Raw genomic sequence first — 15695 nt, 5'->3', positions numbered from 1 at the left:
GGCCCTCATCAGAATCACAAATTACATCCTGTGACTGTGATCATGGTGCACTATCCCTCCTCATCCTTCTCGACCTGTCTGCAGCCTTTGACACGGTTGACTACACCATCCTCCTCCAATGCCTTCCTCCGTTGTTCAGCTGGGTGGGACTGCCCTCACCTGGTTCCATTCTTATCTATCCAGTCGTAGCCAGAGAATCTCCTACAATGGCTTCTCTACCCGCTCCTGCACAGTTATCCCTGGGGTCCCCCAAGGAGTCCTTGGCCCCCTCTTATTTCCCATCTACATGCTGCCCCTCAGCAACATCATCCGAAAACATGTCAGATTCCACATGTACAGACACCCAGCTCTTCCTCACCACCACCTCTCTCAACCCCACCAATGCCTCTGATTTGTCACCCTGCTTCTCCAACATCCAGTACTGGATGAGCAGAGGTTTCCTCCAACTAAATATTGGGAAGACTGAAGCCATCGTCTTCAGCCACACCACAAACTCTTCCTTTGCCACTGACACCATTACCCTCCCTGGCCGCTGTCTGAGGCTAAAACAGACTGTTCGCAACCTCAGCATCCTATCTGACCCGGAGCGGAGTTCCCAACCCAATTTACCATCCTAATCATCACAAGTAACGCCTACTTCCATCTCTGTAACATCGCCCGACTCTGCCCCTTCCACAGCTCGTCTGCTGCTGAAACCTTCATGCACGTAGCATTAGAAACACAACAGATGAACTGAAAGCGCAAATAGAAATAGAAATAAATAAGTACAATCTGATAGCCATTACAGGAACGTGGCTGCAGGATGACGTAGATTGGGACCTGAATATTGAAGGGTGCATGACATTTAGGAAGGACAGGAAGCTAGGAAAAGGTGGAGGGGTGGCTCTGTTAATTAATGATGGTATTAGCACAATAGAGAGGGATGACCTAAGTTCAGGTAACCAGGATGTAGAAGCAGTTTGGGTAGAGAGGAGAAATGATAAAGTCAAGAAGTCACTTGTGGGAGTGGTGTTCAGGCCTCCTAACAGTAACCACATGGTGCGATGGAGTACAAAGGAAGAAATAATGGGAGCTTGTCAGAAAGGTACGACAATAATCATGGGGGATTTTAATCTACATATAGACTGGAAAAATCAGATGGGCAAAGGTAGCCTAGATGAGGAGTTCATGGAATGTTTTGAGAGCAGGCTATACTAGACCTGGTATTGTGCAACGAGATAGGATTAATTAATGACCTCATAGTGAAGGCGCCCCTAGGTAGCAGCGATCATAATATGATTGAATTTTACATTCAGTTTGATGGAGAGAAGAGTGGGTCCAAGACTAGTATTTTAAACTTAAATAAGGGCAATTATGAGGGCATGAAAGCAGAGCTAGCTAAAGGAAACTGGCAAATTAGGTTAAGGGATAAGTCAATAGAGTTGCAGTGGCAGACATTTAAGGGGATATTTCAGAATACACAGAATATATACATTCCAACGAGAAAGAACAATTCCATGGTTAACTAAAAAATTTAGAGATAGCATCAAACTTAAAGAAAAAGCATATATTTGTGCAAAGATGGGTGGCAGGTCAGAAAATTGAGCAGAATATAAAAAAACAGCGAAGAATGAGGAGAGAAAAATTAGAGTACGAGCGAAAGCTAGCTAAAAATATAAAAACAGATAGTAAGAGTTTCTATAGATATTTTAAAAAGAAAAAAGAGTTAACAAAGTGAGCGTTGGTCCTATAAAAAAATAAGTCTGGGGAATTAATAATGGAAAATAAGGAGATGGCGGTTGAATTGAACAGGTATTTTGCATCGGTCTTCACTACAGAGGATACAAGTAACATCCCAGAAATAGCTGTAAATCAGGAAATGGAAGGGAGGGAGGAACTCAAGAAAATTACAATCACCAGGGAAGTGGTACTGAGCAAATTGTTGGAGCTGCGGGCTGACAAGTCCCCGGGTCCTGATGGACTTCATCCTAGGGTCTTAAAAGTGGTGGCTAGTGAGATAGTTGATGCGTTGGTTTTAATTTTCCAAAATTCCCTAGATTCGGGGAAGGTTCCATTAGATTGGAAAATAGCGAATGTAACGCCTTTATTCAAAAAGGGAAGACAGAAAGCAGGAAACTACAGGCCAGTTAGCTTAACGTCTGTCATAGGGAAGGTGTTAGAAGCTATTATTAAAGATGTTATAGCAGGGCACTTAGAAAAGTTCACGGTAATCAGGCAGAGTCAACATGGTTTCGTGAAAGGGAAATCATGTTTAACCAATTTATTGGAGTTCTTTGAGGAAATAACATGTGCTGTGGATAAAGGGGAACCGGTGGACATACTGTACAGGAAACTTTGTGCTATCCGGCACCCATGGGACCGAGCTACTACCGTTTTTTTAAAAGCTCTGGATAGACCAGCGTCAATGTTATCAGATAGGAGCTTTTCATCGCAGTATCTGACCACAAACACTGTTGCTCAGCAACAGCTTGTAAACACTCGGCCCGTGGCTTGGAAGCGTCTCTGAAGCTGTTGCTAAGCGACAAAGGCGCTTTCCAGAGCCTGCCTGTGAAAAGCAGAAAAAAAAACCTAACCAAAACGGCTGCTGATTTCTGCCGTTAGATCAAAGTTGCCGGACATTCAACTTCCGGATAGCACAAAGTTTCCTGTACTTAGATTTCCAGAAGGCATTTGATAAGGTGCCACATCAAAGGTTATTGCGGAAAATAAAAGCTCATGGTGTAGGGGGTAACATATTGGCATGGATAGGAGATTGGCTAGCTAACAGGAAAGAGAGAGTAGGCATAAATGGGTCATTTTCTGGTTGGCAAGATGTAACGAATGGTGTGCCACAGGGATCAGTGCTGGGGCCTCAACTTTTTACAATTTATATAAATGACTTGGATGAAGGGACCGAAGGTATAGTTGCTAAATTTGCTGATGACACAGATAGGTAGGAAAGTAAATTGTGAAGAGGACATAAGGAGGATACAAAGGGATATAGATATAGTTAAGTGAGTGGGCAAAGATCTGGCAAATGGAGTATAATGTGGGAAAATGTGAAATTGTCCATTTTGGCAGGAAGAATAAAAAAGCAGATTATCTAACTGGTGAGAGATTGCAGAGCTCTGAGATGCAGAGGGATCTGGGTGTCCTAGTGCATGAATCGCAAAAGGTTAGTATGAAGGTACAGCAAGTAATTAGGAAAGCTAATAGAATGTTATCGTTTATTGCGAGGGGAATTGAATACAAAAGTGGGGAGGTTATGCTTCAGTTATACAGGGCATTGGTGAGACCACATCTGGAGTACTGTGTACAGTATCGGTCTCCTTATTTAAGGAAGGATGTAAATGCGTTGGAAGCAGTTCAGAGAAGGTTTACTAGACTAATACCTGGAATGGGCAGGTTGTCTTATGAGGAAAGGTTGGACAGGCTAGGCTTGTACCCGCTGGAGTTTAGAAGAGTAAGAGGTGACTTGACTGAAACATAAGATCCTGAAGGGTCTTAACAGGGTGGATGTGGAGAGGATGTTTCCTCTTGTGGGGGTCACTGTTTAAAAATAATGGATTGCCCATGTAAGACAGAGATGAGGAGAAATTCTTTCACAGAGAGTCGTGAGTCTTTGGAACTCTCTTCCTCAGAGGGCAGTGGAAGCAGAGTCTTCGAATATTTTTAAGGCAGAGGTAGATAGATTCTGGATAAGCAAGGGGGTGAAAGGTTATCGGGGGAGGCGGGAATGTGCAGTAATCAGATCAGCCATGATCTTATTAAATGGCGGAGCAGGCTCGAGCAGCCAAGTGGCCGACTCCTGCTCCTAATTCATATGTTCGTATGTATGCTTTTGTTACCTCCAGAATCCACTATTCCAATGCTCTCCTGCCCAACCTCCCATCTTCACCCTTCATAAATTTAAGCTTATCCAAAACTCTGTTGGCCATATCCTATTCTACACCAAGTCCCATTCATCCATCACCCCTGTGCTTGCGGACCTATATTGGCTCCCGGGGGTCCAGCAACACCTCAAATTTAAAATTCACATTCTTGTGTTCAAAACCCCTCACGGCCTCGTCCCTCCCCATCGCTGTAACCTCCTCCAGCCCTAAACCCCTCCAAGATCTCTGCATTCCTGCAATTTTGACATCTTGTGCATCCCCAATTTCCTTCGCCCCACCATTGCCGGCTGTGCCTTCATCCATCTAGGACCTAAACTCTGGAAATTTCTCCCTAAACCTCTCCGCCTCTCACCTTTAAGACGCTCCTTAAAGCCTACCTCTTTGACCAAGCGTTTGTTCACCTGCCCATATATATCCTTATGTGACTCGGTGTCAAATTTTGTCTGATAACGATTCCCGTGAAGGGTTTTGGGAGGTTTTACTATGTTAAAGGCGCTATATAAATACAAGTTGTTGTAAATGGCGAGAGACTAGGAACAGTGGAGGAGCAGAGGGATTTGCATGTCTAGGTTCACAGATCACTAAAAGCTCGTGCACGGGTAACAAAAAGTAATCGAACAGGCTAATTGAATGCTGGCCTTTTTCTCAAGGGGACTGCAATACAAAAGTGAGATACTTCAGTTGTGTACAGCCGTGGTCAGACCCTGTCTGAAATACTGCGTTCAGTACGGCACCTCAAAGGACACATTGGCCTTGGAGCGGGTACAGCACAGATTCACCAGAATACCAGGGCTTAGAGGGTTACATTGCAAATACAAGTTGAATAAACTTGGTTTCTATTCCCTTGAGTTTAGAGGGTTGAGGGGTGATCTAACTGAGGTGATAAAAGAATTCGATAGGGTAGGTACAGAGAAACTATTTCCTCTGGTGGGAGAATCCAGAACAAGAGCACAACCTAAAAATTAGAACTAGGCCATCTAGGCGTGCTCTCAGGAAGCACTTCTTCCCCCACACAAAGGATATTGGAAATCTGGAAAACTCTCCCCCAGAAATGCTGCAGATGCTGGGGGTCAGTTGAAATTTGAAGACTGAGATAAACAGGTTTTTTTGTGGTAAGGGTATCAAGGGATATGGAGTAAAGGCGGGTAAATGGGGTTGAAGTACAAATCAGCCATGTGAAGAGAAAAAGATTGGTGAAGTCAAGCGTAGGTCCCTTGCAGTCAGAATCAGGGGAATTTATAATGGGGAACAAAGAAATGGCAGACCAACTAAATACATACTTTGGTTCTGTCTTCACAAAGGAGGACACAAATAACCTCCCAGAGATGTCGGGGAACATAGGGTCTGATGAAAGGGAGGAACTGAAAGAAATCAGTATTTGTAGGGAAATGGTGTTAGGGAAATTGATGGGATTGAAGGCCGAGGGCCTGATAATCTACATCCTAGGGTACTTAAGGAAGTGGCCCTAGAAATAGTAGATGCATTGCTGATCATCTTCCAAAATTCGATGGAATCTGGAACAGTACCCATGGATTGGAGGGTAGCTAATGTTACCCCACTATTCAAAAAAGGTGGTAGAGAGAAAACGGGGAATTATAGATCAGTAAACCTGACATCGGTATTGGGGAAAATGCTAGAGTCCATTATAAAAGATGTAATAGCAGAGCACTTGAAAAACAGTGACAGGATCGGACAAAGTCAACATGGATTTACAAAAGGTAAATCGTGCTTGACTAATCTACTGGAATTTTTTGAGGATGTAACTGGTAAAATAGATAAGGGAGAACCAGTGGATGTGGTGTATCTGGACTTTCAGAAGGCCTTCGATAAGGTCCCGCATAAGAGATTAGCGTGTAAAGTTAAGGCACATGGGATTGGGGGCAAGGTATTGACTTGGATAGAGAACTGGTTGGCAGACAGAAAGCAAAGAGTTGGAATAAACGGGTCCTTTTCCAAGTGGCAGGCAGTGACTAGTGGGGTATCGCAGGGATCGGTCCTTCGACCCCAGCTATTCACAATATATATTAATGATCTAGACGAGGGAACTAGATGCAATATCTCCAAATTTGCAGACGACACAAAGCTGGGTGGGCGTGTGTGCTGTGAGGAGGATGTCGGGAAACTCCAGTACGATTTGGACAGGTTGGGTGATTGGGCAGAAACATGGCAGATGCAATATAACGTGGATAAATGTGAGGTTGTCCACTTTGGTGGCAAAAACAGGAAGGCAGATTATCTAAATGGCAATAGATTGGGAGAAGGGGAAGTGCACAGAGACCTGGGTGTTCTTGTGCACCATTCGCTGAAGGTAAGCATGCAGGTGTAGCAGGCGGTTAAGAAGGCAAATGGTATGTTGGCCTTCATAGCGAGAGGGTTTGAGTACAGGAACAAGGATGTCTTGCTGCAGTTGTACAGGGCCTTGGTGAGACCACATCTTGAGTATTGTGTGCAGTTTTGGTCGCCTTATCTGAGGAAGGATGTTCTTGCCATGGAAGGAGTTCAGCGAAGATTCACCAGGCTGATACCTGGGATGGCAGGAATGATGTATGAGGAGAGATTGGGTCGATTGGGCTTGTACTTGCTGGAGTTTAGAAGAATGAGAGGTGATCTCATTGAAACTTATAAAATTCTGACAGGACTGGACAGACTAGATACAGGAAGGATGTTCCCGATGGTCGGGGAGTCCAGAACCAGGGATCACAGTCTAAGGATAAGGGGTAGGCCATTTAGGACAGAAATGAGGAGGAATTTCTTCACCCAGAGAGTGGTGAACCTGTGGAATTCTCTACCACAGAAGGCAGCAGAGGCCAATTCATTAAATATATTCAAGAAAGAGTTGGATATATTTCTTAAGGCTAAAGGGATCAAGGGGTATGGGGAGAAAGCAGGGACCGGGTACTGAATTTGGATGATCAGCCATGATCGCATTGAATGGCGGAGTAGGCTCGAGGGGCCAAATGGCCTACTCCTGCTCCTATCTTCTATGTTTCTATCTGATTAAATTTGAGGGGCTGAATGGCCTACTCCTATTGTTTCACTTTTTATTGATCCTGTTCCCACCAGCCTGCTCTTCTCCAAGGCTCTAGTTCTCATTCCTTGGCTTTTCCTGAAACTGTGCAGCTGAACTGGAAGAACCCTTCTGTGTGCTAAGTGTGATAAAGTTACAAACCCACTCGTTGAAAAGGGTTAGATCTGGTGCACAAAAGAAACCTTCCATTACCTGGAGCAGCAATAACCCCCCATAGCAAAGTGAAGATTAGCCCCTGTACATGGACCAAACGTAGACTCCTCCAGTCAGCACTGAGCCGTATCAAAACTACAGCCACAAAGTGAGCAAAAACAAACTGACGTATTAAAGAACTTAATTCAATTGTAGAAATCTTAAGAATGCCTCATGTAAATAAAACACACAGTTCAGCATGAATCAATATCAAGGCCGCTCTGGAGTTCCACATCATTCCTTTTACTTTCCAAACACCGGAGTCACGTTGCATAAACTGAACAAAAACTGCTGCCTGAATTTCCAGAAACAGAGTAAATAACTAAATTACGTTTTTATTTTATTCATTCTTGGGCTGTGGGCATCGCTGGCAAGGCAGGGGTTTATTGCCCATCACTAGTGGCTCAGAGGTGGTGGTTGTGGGCCTTCTTTGCAGCAGTTTGATACAACGGAGTGGCTTGCTAGGGCAGGCAAGAGCCAGCCATGTTGCTGTGGGACTGCAGACATGTAGGCCAGACTGGGTAAGGACGGCAAATTTCCTTCCCTAAAGGACATTAGTGAACCAGTTGGGTTTTTACGGCAATCCGATAGTTTCATGGTCACTTTTACTAATACCAGCTTTTTATTTCCAGCATTTAATAAAAAACTGACTTCAAATGTTCAAACTGGGATTTGAACTGACGTTCTCTGGCTTACTAGTCGGGAACGGTAGTGTCGTGGTAACGTGACTGGGCTAATAATCCAGAGGCCTGGACTAATGATCCAGAGACATGAGTTCAAATCCCACCACGGGGACCTGGAATAAAAAGCTGACTCTGAACTGCCCTAGCAAGCCACTCAGTTGTAACAGAATTGTATTCCACCACAATCTGTAACCTCATGGCCTGGCATATCCTTCACTCTACCATTTACTATGTTAAAGGTGCTATATAAATACAAGTTGTTGTTTCATTTTCTCTAACTTTTGCATTTATTGAACCAGGCTAAAACCCGTCAATATTATTATAAAATTGATCCAGTCAACAATACACTGGAATTTCTGTACGTCTGTAAATCAGTTTTATTAAGATACTACAAACGCAACTATTTTGAATATTTTGACAATCTTACAAATAGATTTGTAGTGAGACATGATTTAAAGGCTGGTAGCTTCCCCAACTTCATGCTAATATACAGTGAAGCAAGATGGACAAGTAAAAGCAGATCTCATTCTATGGTCTGCTACTACTTTGGAGCAATTTTTGCAGTAAGACTGCCAACCAAATCTAAAAACGTACGGTAAGGATGAGCAAAGCACATGAAATGTCAGGGTGCTGTTACATGAATCTGCCTTGATGATTCGGACTCCTGTCCTTACTGTGGGCTTTGTGCTGTTACATTCATGTTGTTTCACTGGGGGGGAGATGATGTCGTCACATACTGCAAACTGAATTACTCACCTAATGGATCTTTTTAATTTATCTTGGACCACTTTACACAGCTCCACAACAATGGAAATTAGTGCCATCCTGCAATATTTCTTGTTGCCACTGGTTTGTTACCCCAGAATAGTTTGGTATTTGTAAAAGTGATGATCCAAGGACCCAAATATCTTTCTAGATTGTGCTCAATTATACTGCTTCAGTGCCACAGAAACCCAATCCAAAATAAACGCAAACTACGTAAACAGAGCTTTATCAGCAAGTCCCACATTCTAGGTGTAAGTGTATCTAATTACAAGTACAGGTAGACTATCCTTTATCCGAAAACCTCGGGACCAGCCGTGTTTCGGTTTTCGGAAAATTTCAGATTTCGGAAGGTATTTTATAAGACTGGGAAATTTGTCGGGGGTGGGTCGGTGGGGGTCCGCGGGGGGGTCGGGGGTGGGGGGGGGTCCGCGGGGGGTCGTCGGCAGGGGTCGGGGTCGTGCGCACAACTTTCGCTGACCCTCTGCTCAGCGTAAGTCGTGCGCCACTCTGGTCATGTCGTGCGCACGACTTACGCTGAACGAAAAAACCTTCGGTTTTTAGAGGTTTTCGGAAGTTCGGATAAAAGGTAGTCTACCTGTATTCAAAACGCTGTGCCTGCCCCAGGTACCTGGTTACTGGTGTCCTCAGAGCTCCTCTTGACATAATCCTCCAGCTCCTGTTTCTCCTTCATGGTTCTTTCCAGCTGTTCATTGGCCTGTCGTAGCATCACTTGTAGTTTCTTTACCTGCACAGTTATTAAGCAGATAGACACAACATCAGAAAGAGTCCAATGTGTAGAATCACTTTCAGCACAAGGCAACATGAGCTTTCAATTATTTTTATACTCAATGTCTTGCAGGGAACAGGGGGCGGTCACTGATCTAAGTGAATAGAAATACTTGATATTCTGATTGCATGGAAGAGAAAGTATGCAAGAGAGAGCGCATGAAGAGTGCGTGCGCGAGTGCAGAAGAGAGATTACGCACGAGAGTTAGAGATACTAAGTGACTGATGGAGAGTGAGAAAGACAAAGTGAAATGTGGTACCCTTGTTTAAAAAGGGAGAAAAGGATAGGCCGAGTAATTACAGGCCAGTCAGCCTAACCTCGGTTGTGGGAAAATTATTGGAAAGAATTCTGAAGGACAGGATAAATCTTCAGTTAGAAAGACACGGACTAATCAAGGATAGTCAGCATGGATTTGTTAAGGGAAGGTCGTGTCTGACAAACTTGATTGAAATTTTTGAGGAGGTAACAAGGAGGGTAGATGAGGGTAGTGCATTTAATGTAGTGTATATGGGCTTTAGCAAGGCTTTTGATGAGGTTCCACATGGCAGACTGGTCAGGAAGTTAAAAGCCCATGGGATCCAGGGCAAAGTGTCAAGTTGGATTCAAAACTGGCTCGGAGACAGGAAGCAGAGGGTAATGGTTGATGGGTGTTTTTGTGACTGGAAGGCTGTTTCCAGTGGGGCTCCGCAGGGCTCAGTAGTAGGTCCCTTGCTTTTTGTGGTATATATCAATGATGATCTAGACTTGAATATAGGGGGTATGATTAAGAAGTTTGCAGATGATACTAAAATCGGCTGTGTGGTTGATACTGAAAAAGGAAGCTGTAGACTGCAGGAAGATATCAATAAATTGGTCAGGTGGGCAGAACAGTGGCAAATGGAATTCAATCCAGAGAAGTGTGAGGTAATGCATTTGGGGAGGGCTAACAAGGAAAGGGAATACACATTAAATGGTAGGACACTGAGTAGTGTAGAGGAACAAAGGGACCTTGGAGTGCATGTCCACAGATCCCTAAAGGTAGCAGGCCAGGTAGATTAAGATAGTTAAGAAGGCATACGGAATGCTTGCCTTTATTAGCTACAAGAGCAGGGGGGCTATGCTTCAAATGTATAAAACACTAGTTAGGCCTCAGCTAGAGTACTGCGTGCAGTTCTGGTCACATGACAGGAAAGATGTGATTGCACTAGAGAGGGTACAGAGGAGATTTACAAGGATGTTGCCGGGAGTGGAGAATCTTAGCTATGAGGAAAGACTGGATAGGCTGGGTCTGTTTTCCTTGGAACAGAGGAGGCTGAGGGGAGACCTTATTGAGGTGTTTAAAATTATGAGGGGGCCTAGATAAAGTGGATAGAAAGGACCTATTTCCCTTAGCAGAGGGGTCAAAAACCAGGGGGCATAGATTTAAAGTAATTGGGGGAAGGTTTAGAGGGGATTTGAGGGTAAATTTCTTCACCCAGTGGGTGGTGGGGGTCTGGAACTCTCTGCCTGAAAGGGTGGTAGAGGCAGGAACCCTAACCACATTTAAAAAGTACTTGGATGTGCACTTGGGATGCTCTAACCTGCAGGGCTACGGACCAAGAGCTGGGAAGTGGGATTAGGCTGGATAGCTCTGTTGGCCGGCGTGGACATGATGGGCCGAAATGGCCTCCTTCCGTGCTGTAACTTTCTATGATTCTATGAAATACAGAGCTGAAAAAAGGTCCTCATCCTAAACATTAACTTGTCAATCAGCATTTGTGGAGGGAACAGCAATGTCTCTCTAGCATTTTTGCTTCAAATGAATGCAAAGCTTTGCCAAGTTTTGTCCTGCATGCATTGAGCAGTATGCGTTTTTTATTGGGTTGTATAGCTGGTCAACAAACCATATTCATGTTGTATAATTAGGTGTTAATTTGTGCCCTTATCTCTCAGACAGGAATTACAATGACTTATCTATCACATGACTACCAGCATGGTGCCTCCACATGCTTTTCTCTCACTTTTTACATTCAGTATTAGTTCAGTTGGTTCAGTCGCTAAAGGAACGGAGACAAACTTAACACCAAAACCTTTAACACACAAAACCTCAGGGAGCTTGTTGGTTTACATTTCCAGAAAGAAGAACCACAGCAAAGCACAAGGATCTCACTGGCACCGGCTTCAGTGTCGAGAAGCATCAATCGACAAGATGCTGCAAAGATTAGAACCGTGTGAAACTTACTGTAAACCTATAGATTTCTCGGCAGTTTACATTTACCACAAAATATGAGATATCTGGCACACTTTCTTGCAGAGTTTATAAGAACACAAGAAATAGGAGAAGGCTCCTCGAGCCTGCTCCACCATTCAATAAGATCATGGCTGATCATCGACCTCAACTCCAGTATCACCATATCTGTCGAAGCCCAAAAATCACTTTTTAAATTAGTTTTTTTTAATGGGATCAGGACGTCGCTGGCAATGCCAGCATTTATTGCCCATCCCTAGTTGCCCTCGAGAAGGTGGTGGTGAGCCGCCTTCTTGAACCGCTGCTGTCCGTGTGGTGAAGGTACCATCCAGGACAAAGCATCCCACTTGATTGGCACCCCATCCACCACCTTAAACATTCACTCCCTCCACCACCGGCGTACCATAGCTGCAGTGTGTACCATCTACAAGATGCACTGCAGCAACTCGCCAAGGCTTCTTCGGCAGCACCTCCCAAACCCGCGACCTCTTCCACCTAGAAGGACAAGGGCAGCAGGCGCATGGGAATACCACCACCTCCAAGTTCCCCTCCAAGTCACACCCCATCCTGACTTAGAAGTATATCACTGATCCTTCATCATCGCTGGGTCAAAATCCTGGAACTCCCTCCCTAACAGCACTGTGGGAGCACCTTCACCACATGGACTGCAGTGGTTCAAGAAGGCGGCTCACCACCACCTTCTCAAGGGCAACTAGGGATGGGCAATAAATGCTGGCATTGCCAGCGACGCCTACATCCCATACACAATTTTTTTTAAAAATCCAATGGAGAAATCAGGAGAAACTTCTTTACCCAGAGAGTGGTTAGAATGTGGAACTCGCTACCACAGGGAGTGGTTGAGGCGAATAGCGTGGATGCATTTAAGAGGAAGCTGGATAAACACGAGGGAGAAAGGAATAGAAGGGAATGCTGATGGGTTGCGATGAAGAGGAGTGGGAGGAGGCTGGTGTGGAGCGTAAACACCGGCATAGACCTGCTGGGCCCAATGGCCTGTTTCGGTGCTGTGAATTCCAGGTAATTCTATGCTAACATTATCTGATAATATGTTTACAGAACATAATGGACCTCTCAAAACATCCATTAAAATCTTGAGAAAAAGGCTTGTACATCATTAAAAAATCCTCTTCTCAACACACTGGTTGGCACATTCCTTCAACTCTATCAGAGCCATTCCTCCTACCACAAACACTTGTACATCAAGAGGACATCCTGGTCACTGATGGACTGGAGAGAAAAGACAGCAACAGCAAAGCATCAGATACAGTGCCTAAAATAAACCCACGAGTGGCACAGGAACAGAGCAATAAGGACTCATTAATAGATTCCACGTAGCCAGACTTGCTGGCAGTGGCGCGGCTTACGGAGTTAAACTCCGTAGAAGTTCACCTACAGGCAAAATACATCCACATATTAACGCAGTTGGAGACAGATAGCTGCAGACATAAGTGCAGCACCATGTCTGAGCTATCACAGTGGGTGCATTAGTTTGTCTTCGGTTTATGTTCAGCTTTAAGGTGTTCTTTCTCCTCCTTTCATTAGCCATCCTTAGAATTTTTAAAAGAAAAAATAAACTAATTTTATCGGAGCAGCACAACGACGGTTTAGGGCAACAACAGGCTTTTGGGACTTAATGCAAACAAAAGTCTAAATACGCACTTTGAGATGAGCACTAACATGGTGCGCTGGGTGTCTATATGGACCTCCAGAAGGCATTTGATATGGTTCCACACAAAAGATTAGCAAAAATAAAATTGCATGGAATTGGAGGTAACCTTGTGACATGGGTTGGGAGGTCGGAGAGGAATAGGAACAGGAGGAGGCCATTGTTCCACCATTTAATTTGATCACGGCTGATCTGTATCTTAACTATCTAGCCATCTTGGTTCCATATCCCTTAATACCCTTACATAATAAAAATCTAGAAAATCTCAGTTTTCAATTGATCCCCAGCCTCAACAGCTTTCTAGGTGAGTGAGTGAGTGAGTGAGTGAGTTCCAGATTTCCACTACCCAGTGTGTGAATAAGTGCTTCCTGACATCACCCCTGAATTGACTAGCTCTAATTTTAAAGGTTCTGCTCCCTTGTTCTGAACTCTCCCACCAGGGGAAATAGTTTCTCTCTTTCTAACCAATCAAATCCTTTAATCATCTTAAACACCTCAATCAGATCACCCCTTAATCTTCAATACGCCAGGGAATACAAGCCTAGTCTACACAACCTACCCTCATCATTTAATCCTTCTGGCCCCAGTAGCATTCTGGTGAATCTGCGCTGCACCCACTCCAAGGTCAATACATCCTTTGAGGTGCGGTGCCCAGAACTGAGCAGATGGAGTCTAACCAGAGCTCTGTACAGCTGTTGCATCATTTCCACCCCATAATTCCACTCCACTTGAGATAAAGGCCAACATTCCATTAGCCTGGTTAGTTATTTTTTGTACCTGTCCTCTAGCGTTTAGTGATTTCTATACTTGGCCCCCTAAATCTCTGTTTCTCCACAGTTCCTAGCTTCTCGCCATTTAGAAAATACTCCCGATCTATCTTTAAGTCCAAAGTGACAACCTCACACTTCCCCACATTAAACTGCATTTGCCAGTTTTGCCCACGCAAACTATCATTTTTTTTGCAACTTTCTGCTCCGATTTACTGTACCACCTAACTTGGTGTCATCAGAGAGTAGGAATAATGGGCACGCACTCTGATTAGCGAGATGTGACAAGTGATGTTCCCCAGGGGTCTGTACTGGGGCCTCAGCTTTACACCATATGTATCAATGACCTGGGTGGAGGAACACAGTTGTATATCCAAGTTTGCAGATGACATCAAGTTAGGAGGCACAGTAAGTTGTGCAGATGGGAGCAGGAAGTTGCAAAGCAACATAGACAGGTTATTTGAGTGGGCAAAACTGTGGCAGATGTAGTTCAATGTGGGGAGAGTGAGGTTATTCATTTTGGATTCAAGAAAGTCTATTTGGAATATTTTCTAAATGGCGATAGATTAGGAACTGTGATGATTTGGGTGTCCAGGTACACAAATCACTAAAGCTAGTGCACTGGTACAAAAAGGCTAATGGAATGTTGGCCTTCTCAAGGAAGCTGGAATACAAAGGGGAGGAACATGTGCTTCAGTTGTACAGGGCTGTCATCAGACCCCATCTGGAGTACTGCGTTCAGTTCTGGGCCCCACATCTCAGGAAGGATATATTGGCCTTGGAGGGGGTGCAGTGTACATTCATCAGAATTATACTGAGGTTAATGGGGTTAAATTATGAGGACAGGTTGAATAAACTTGGCTTGCATTCCCTGAGTTTAGAAGATTGAGGGGTGAATTAATCAGGGTGCTTAAAATGATAAAGGGATTTGATAGGGTAGATACAGAGAAACTATTTCCTCGGTGGGGGAATCCAGAACAAGGGGCACAATCTTAAAATTAGAGCTGGGCTATTTAGGAGTGAACTCAGGAAGCACTTCTTCACACAAAGGCTAGTGGAAATCGGGAACTCTCGGCTGTGGATGATGGGTCAATTAAAATTTTCAAGATCGACATCAATAGCAGCAGCAGCGGCAGTGCGGACCTGGGAGGAGCGGCGATGCGGTACCAACTCAGCACCGGCAGAATTTTCAAAGAGTGATGTCAGAAGTCAAAAGTGACGTTGGCACAAGGGGTGGGGAGGGGGGGGGGGGGGGAGCTGATTGAGGCCAGTGTCGGGAGCGGAGAGAGCGGCGGTACAGCGAGTACTTAAACTCACTTTCGCGGGCTTTTTTAGAGGCTTACCAATCTCACAGACCGGCGGCGGCGTTCCGGAGCCACGTCACAATTCAAAAAGTAACACGGGCAAGAGGAAGCAGCTGGATGGGTGAGTACTGCCAGCTGAGTATTTATACTACTCTATAGTTTGACAGTTAAGATTAATATTTCATAAAATTTAGACGGTCTTAATTTTTGTGCTTATAGTTTCTAAGGTCTCTTGTGCATCGGGGAGTGCCAATAACCAAGGGCCCTTGAGCATATCATTTAATTGTAGTGTAATTGGTGGGATTGCTTTGATTTAAATTAATTTAAAATTAATTAAAGGGTAAGTCATGGCAGCACATGGCATGCTCCTCCTGCGCTATGTGGGAAATCAGGGACATTTCCTGTGT

At 44.4% G+C, this 15695-nt stretch overlaps 1 protein-coding gene across 1 annotated transcript in view; it reads right to left on the bottom strand.

Moving 5' to 3' along the window:
* The window catches only part of rabep1 (rabaptin, RAB GTPase binding effector protein 1), a 119382-nt gene that overhangs the window by 67726 nt on the left and 35961 nt on the right, over positions 1 to 15695 (bottom strand). Inside the window, exon 10 of the mRNA XM_085964129.1 lies at positions 9169 to 9285. Within this exon, the coding sequence (XP_085820255.1) occupies positions 9169 to 9285 (117 nt within the window). The remainder of the gene's footprint in view (positions 1 to 9168; positions 9286 to 15695) is intronic.

This window comes from Somniosus microcephalus, chromosome 22, assembly GCF_052327205.1.
Source record: "Somniosus microcephalus isolate GS21.2 chromosome 22, FLI_Smic_1.0, whole genome shotgun sequence".
Lineage (NCBI taxonomy): Eukaryota > Metazoa > Chordata > Chondrichthyes > Squaliformes > Somniosidae > Somniosus > Somniosus microcephalus.
The sequence above is the reverse complement of the archived record's forward strand: the minus strand, read 5'-3'. Positions and strand labels throughout refer to the sequence as shown.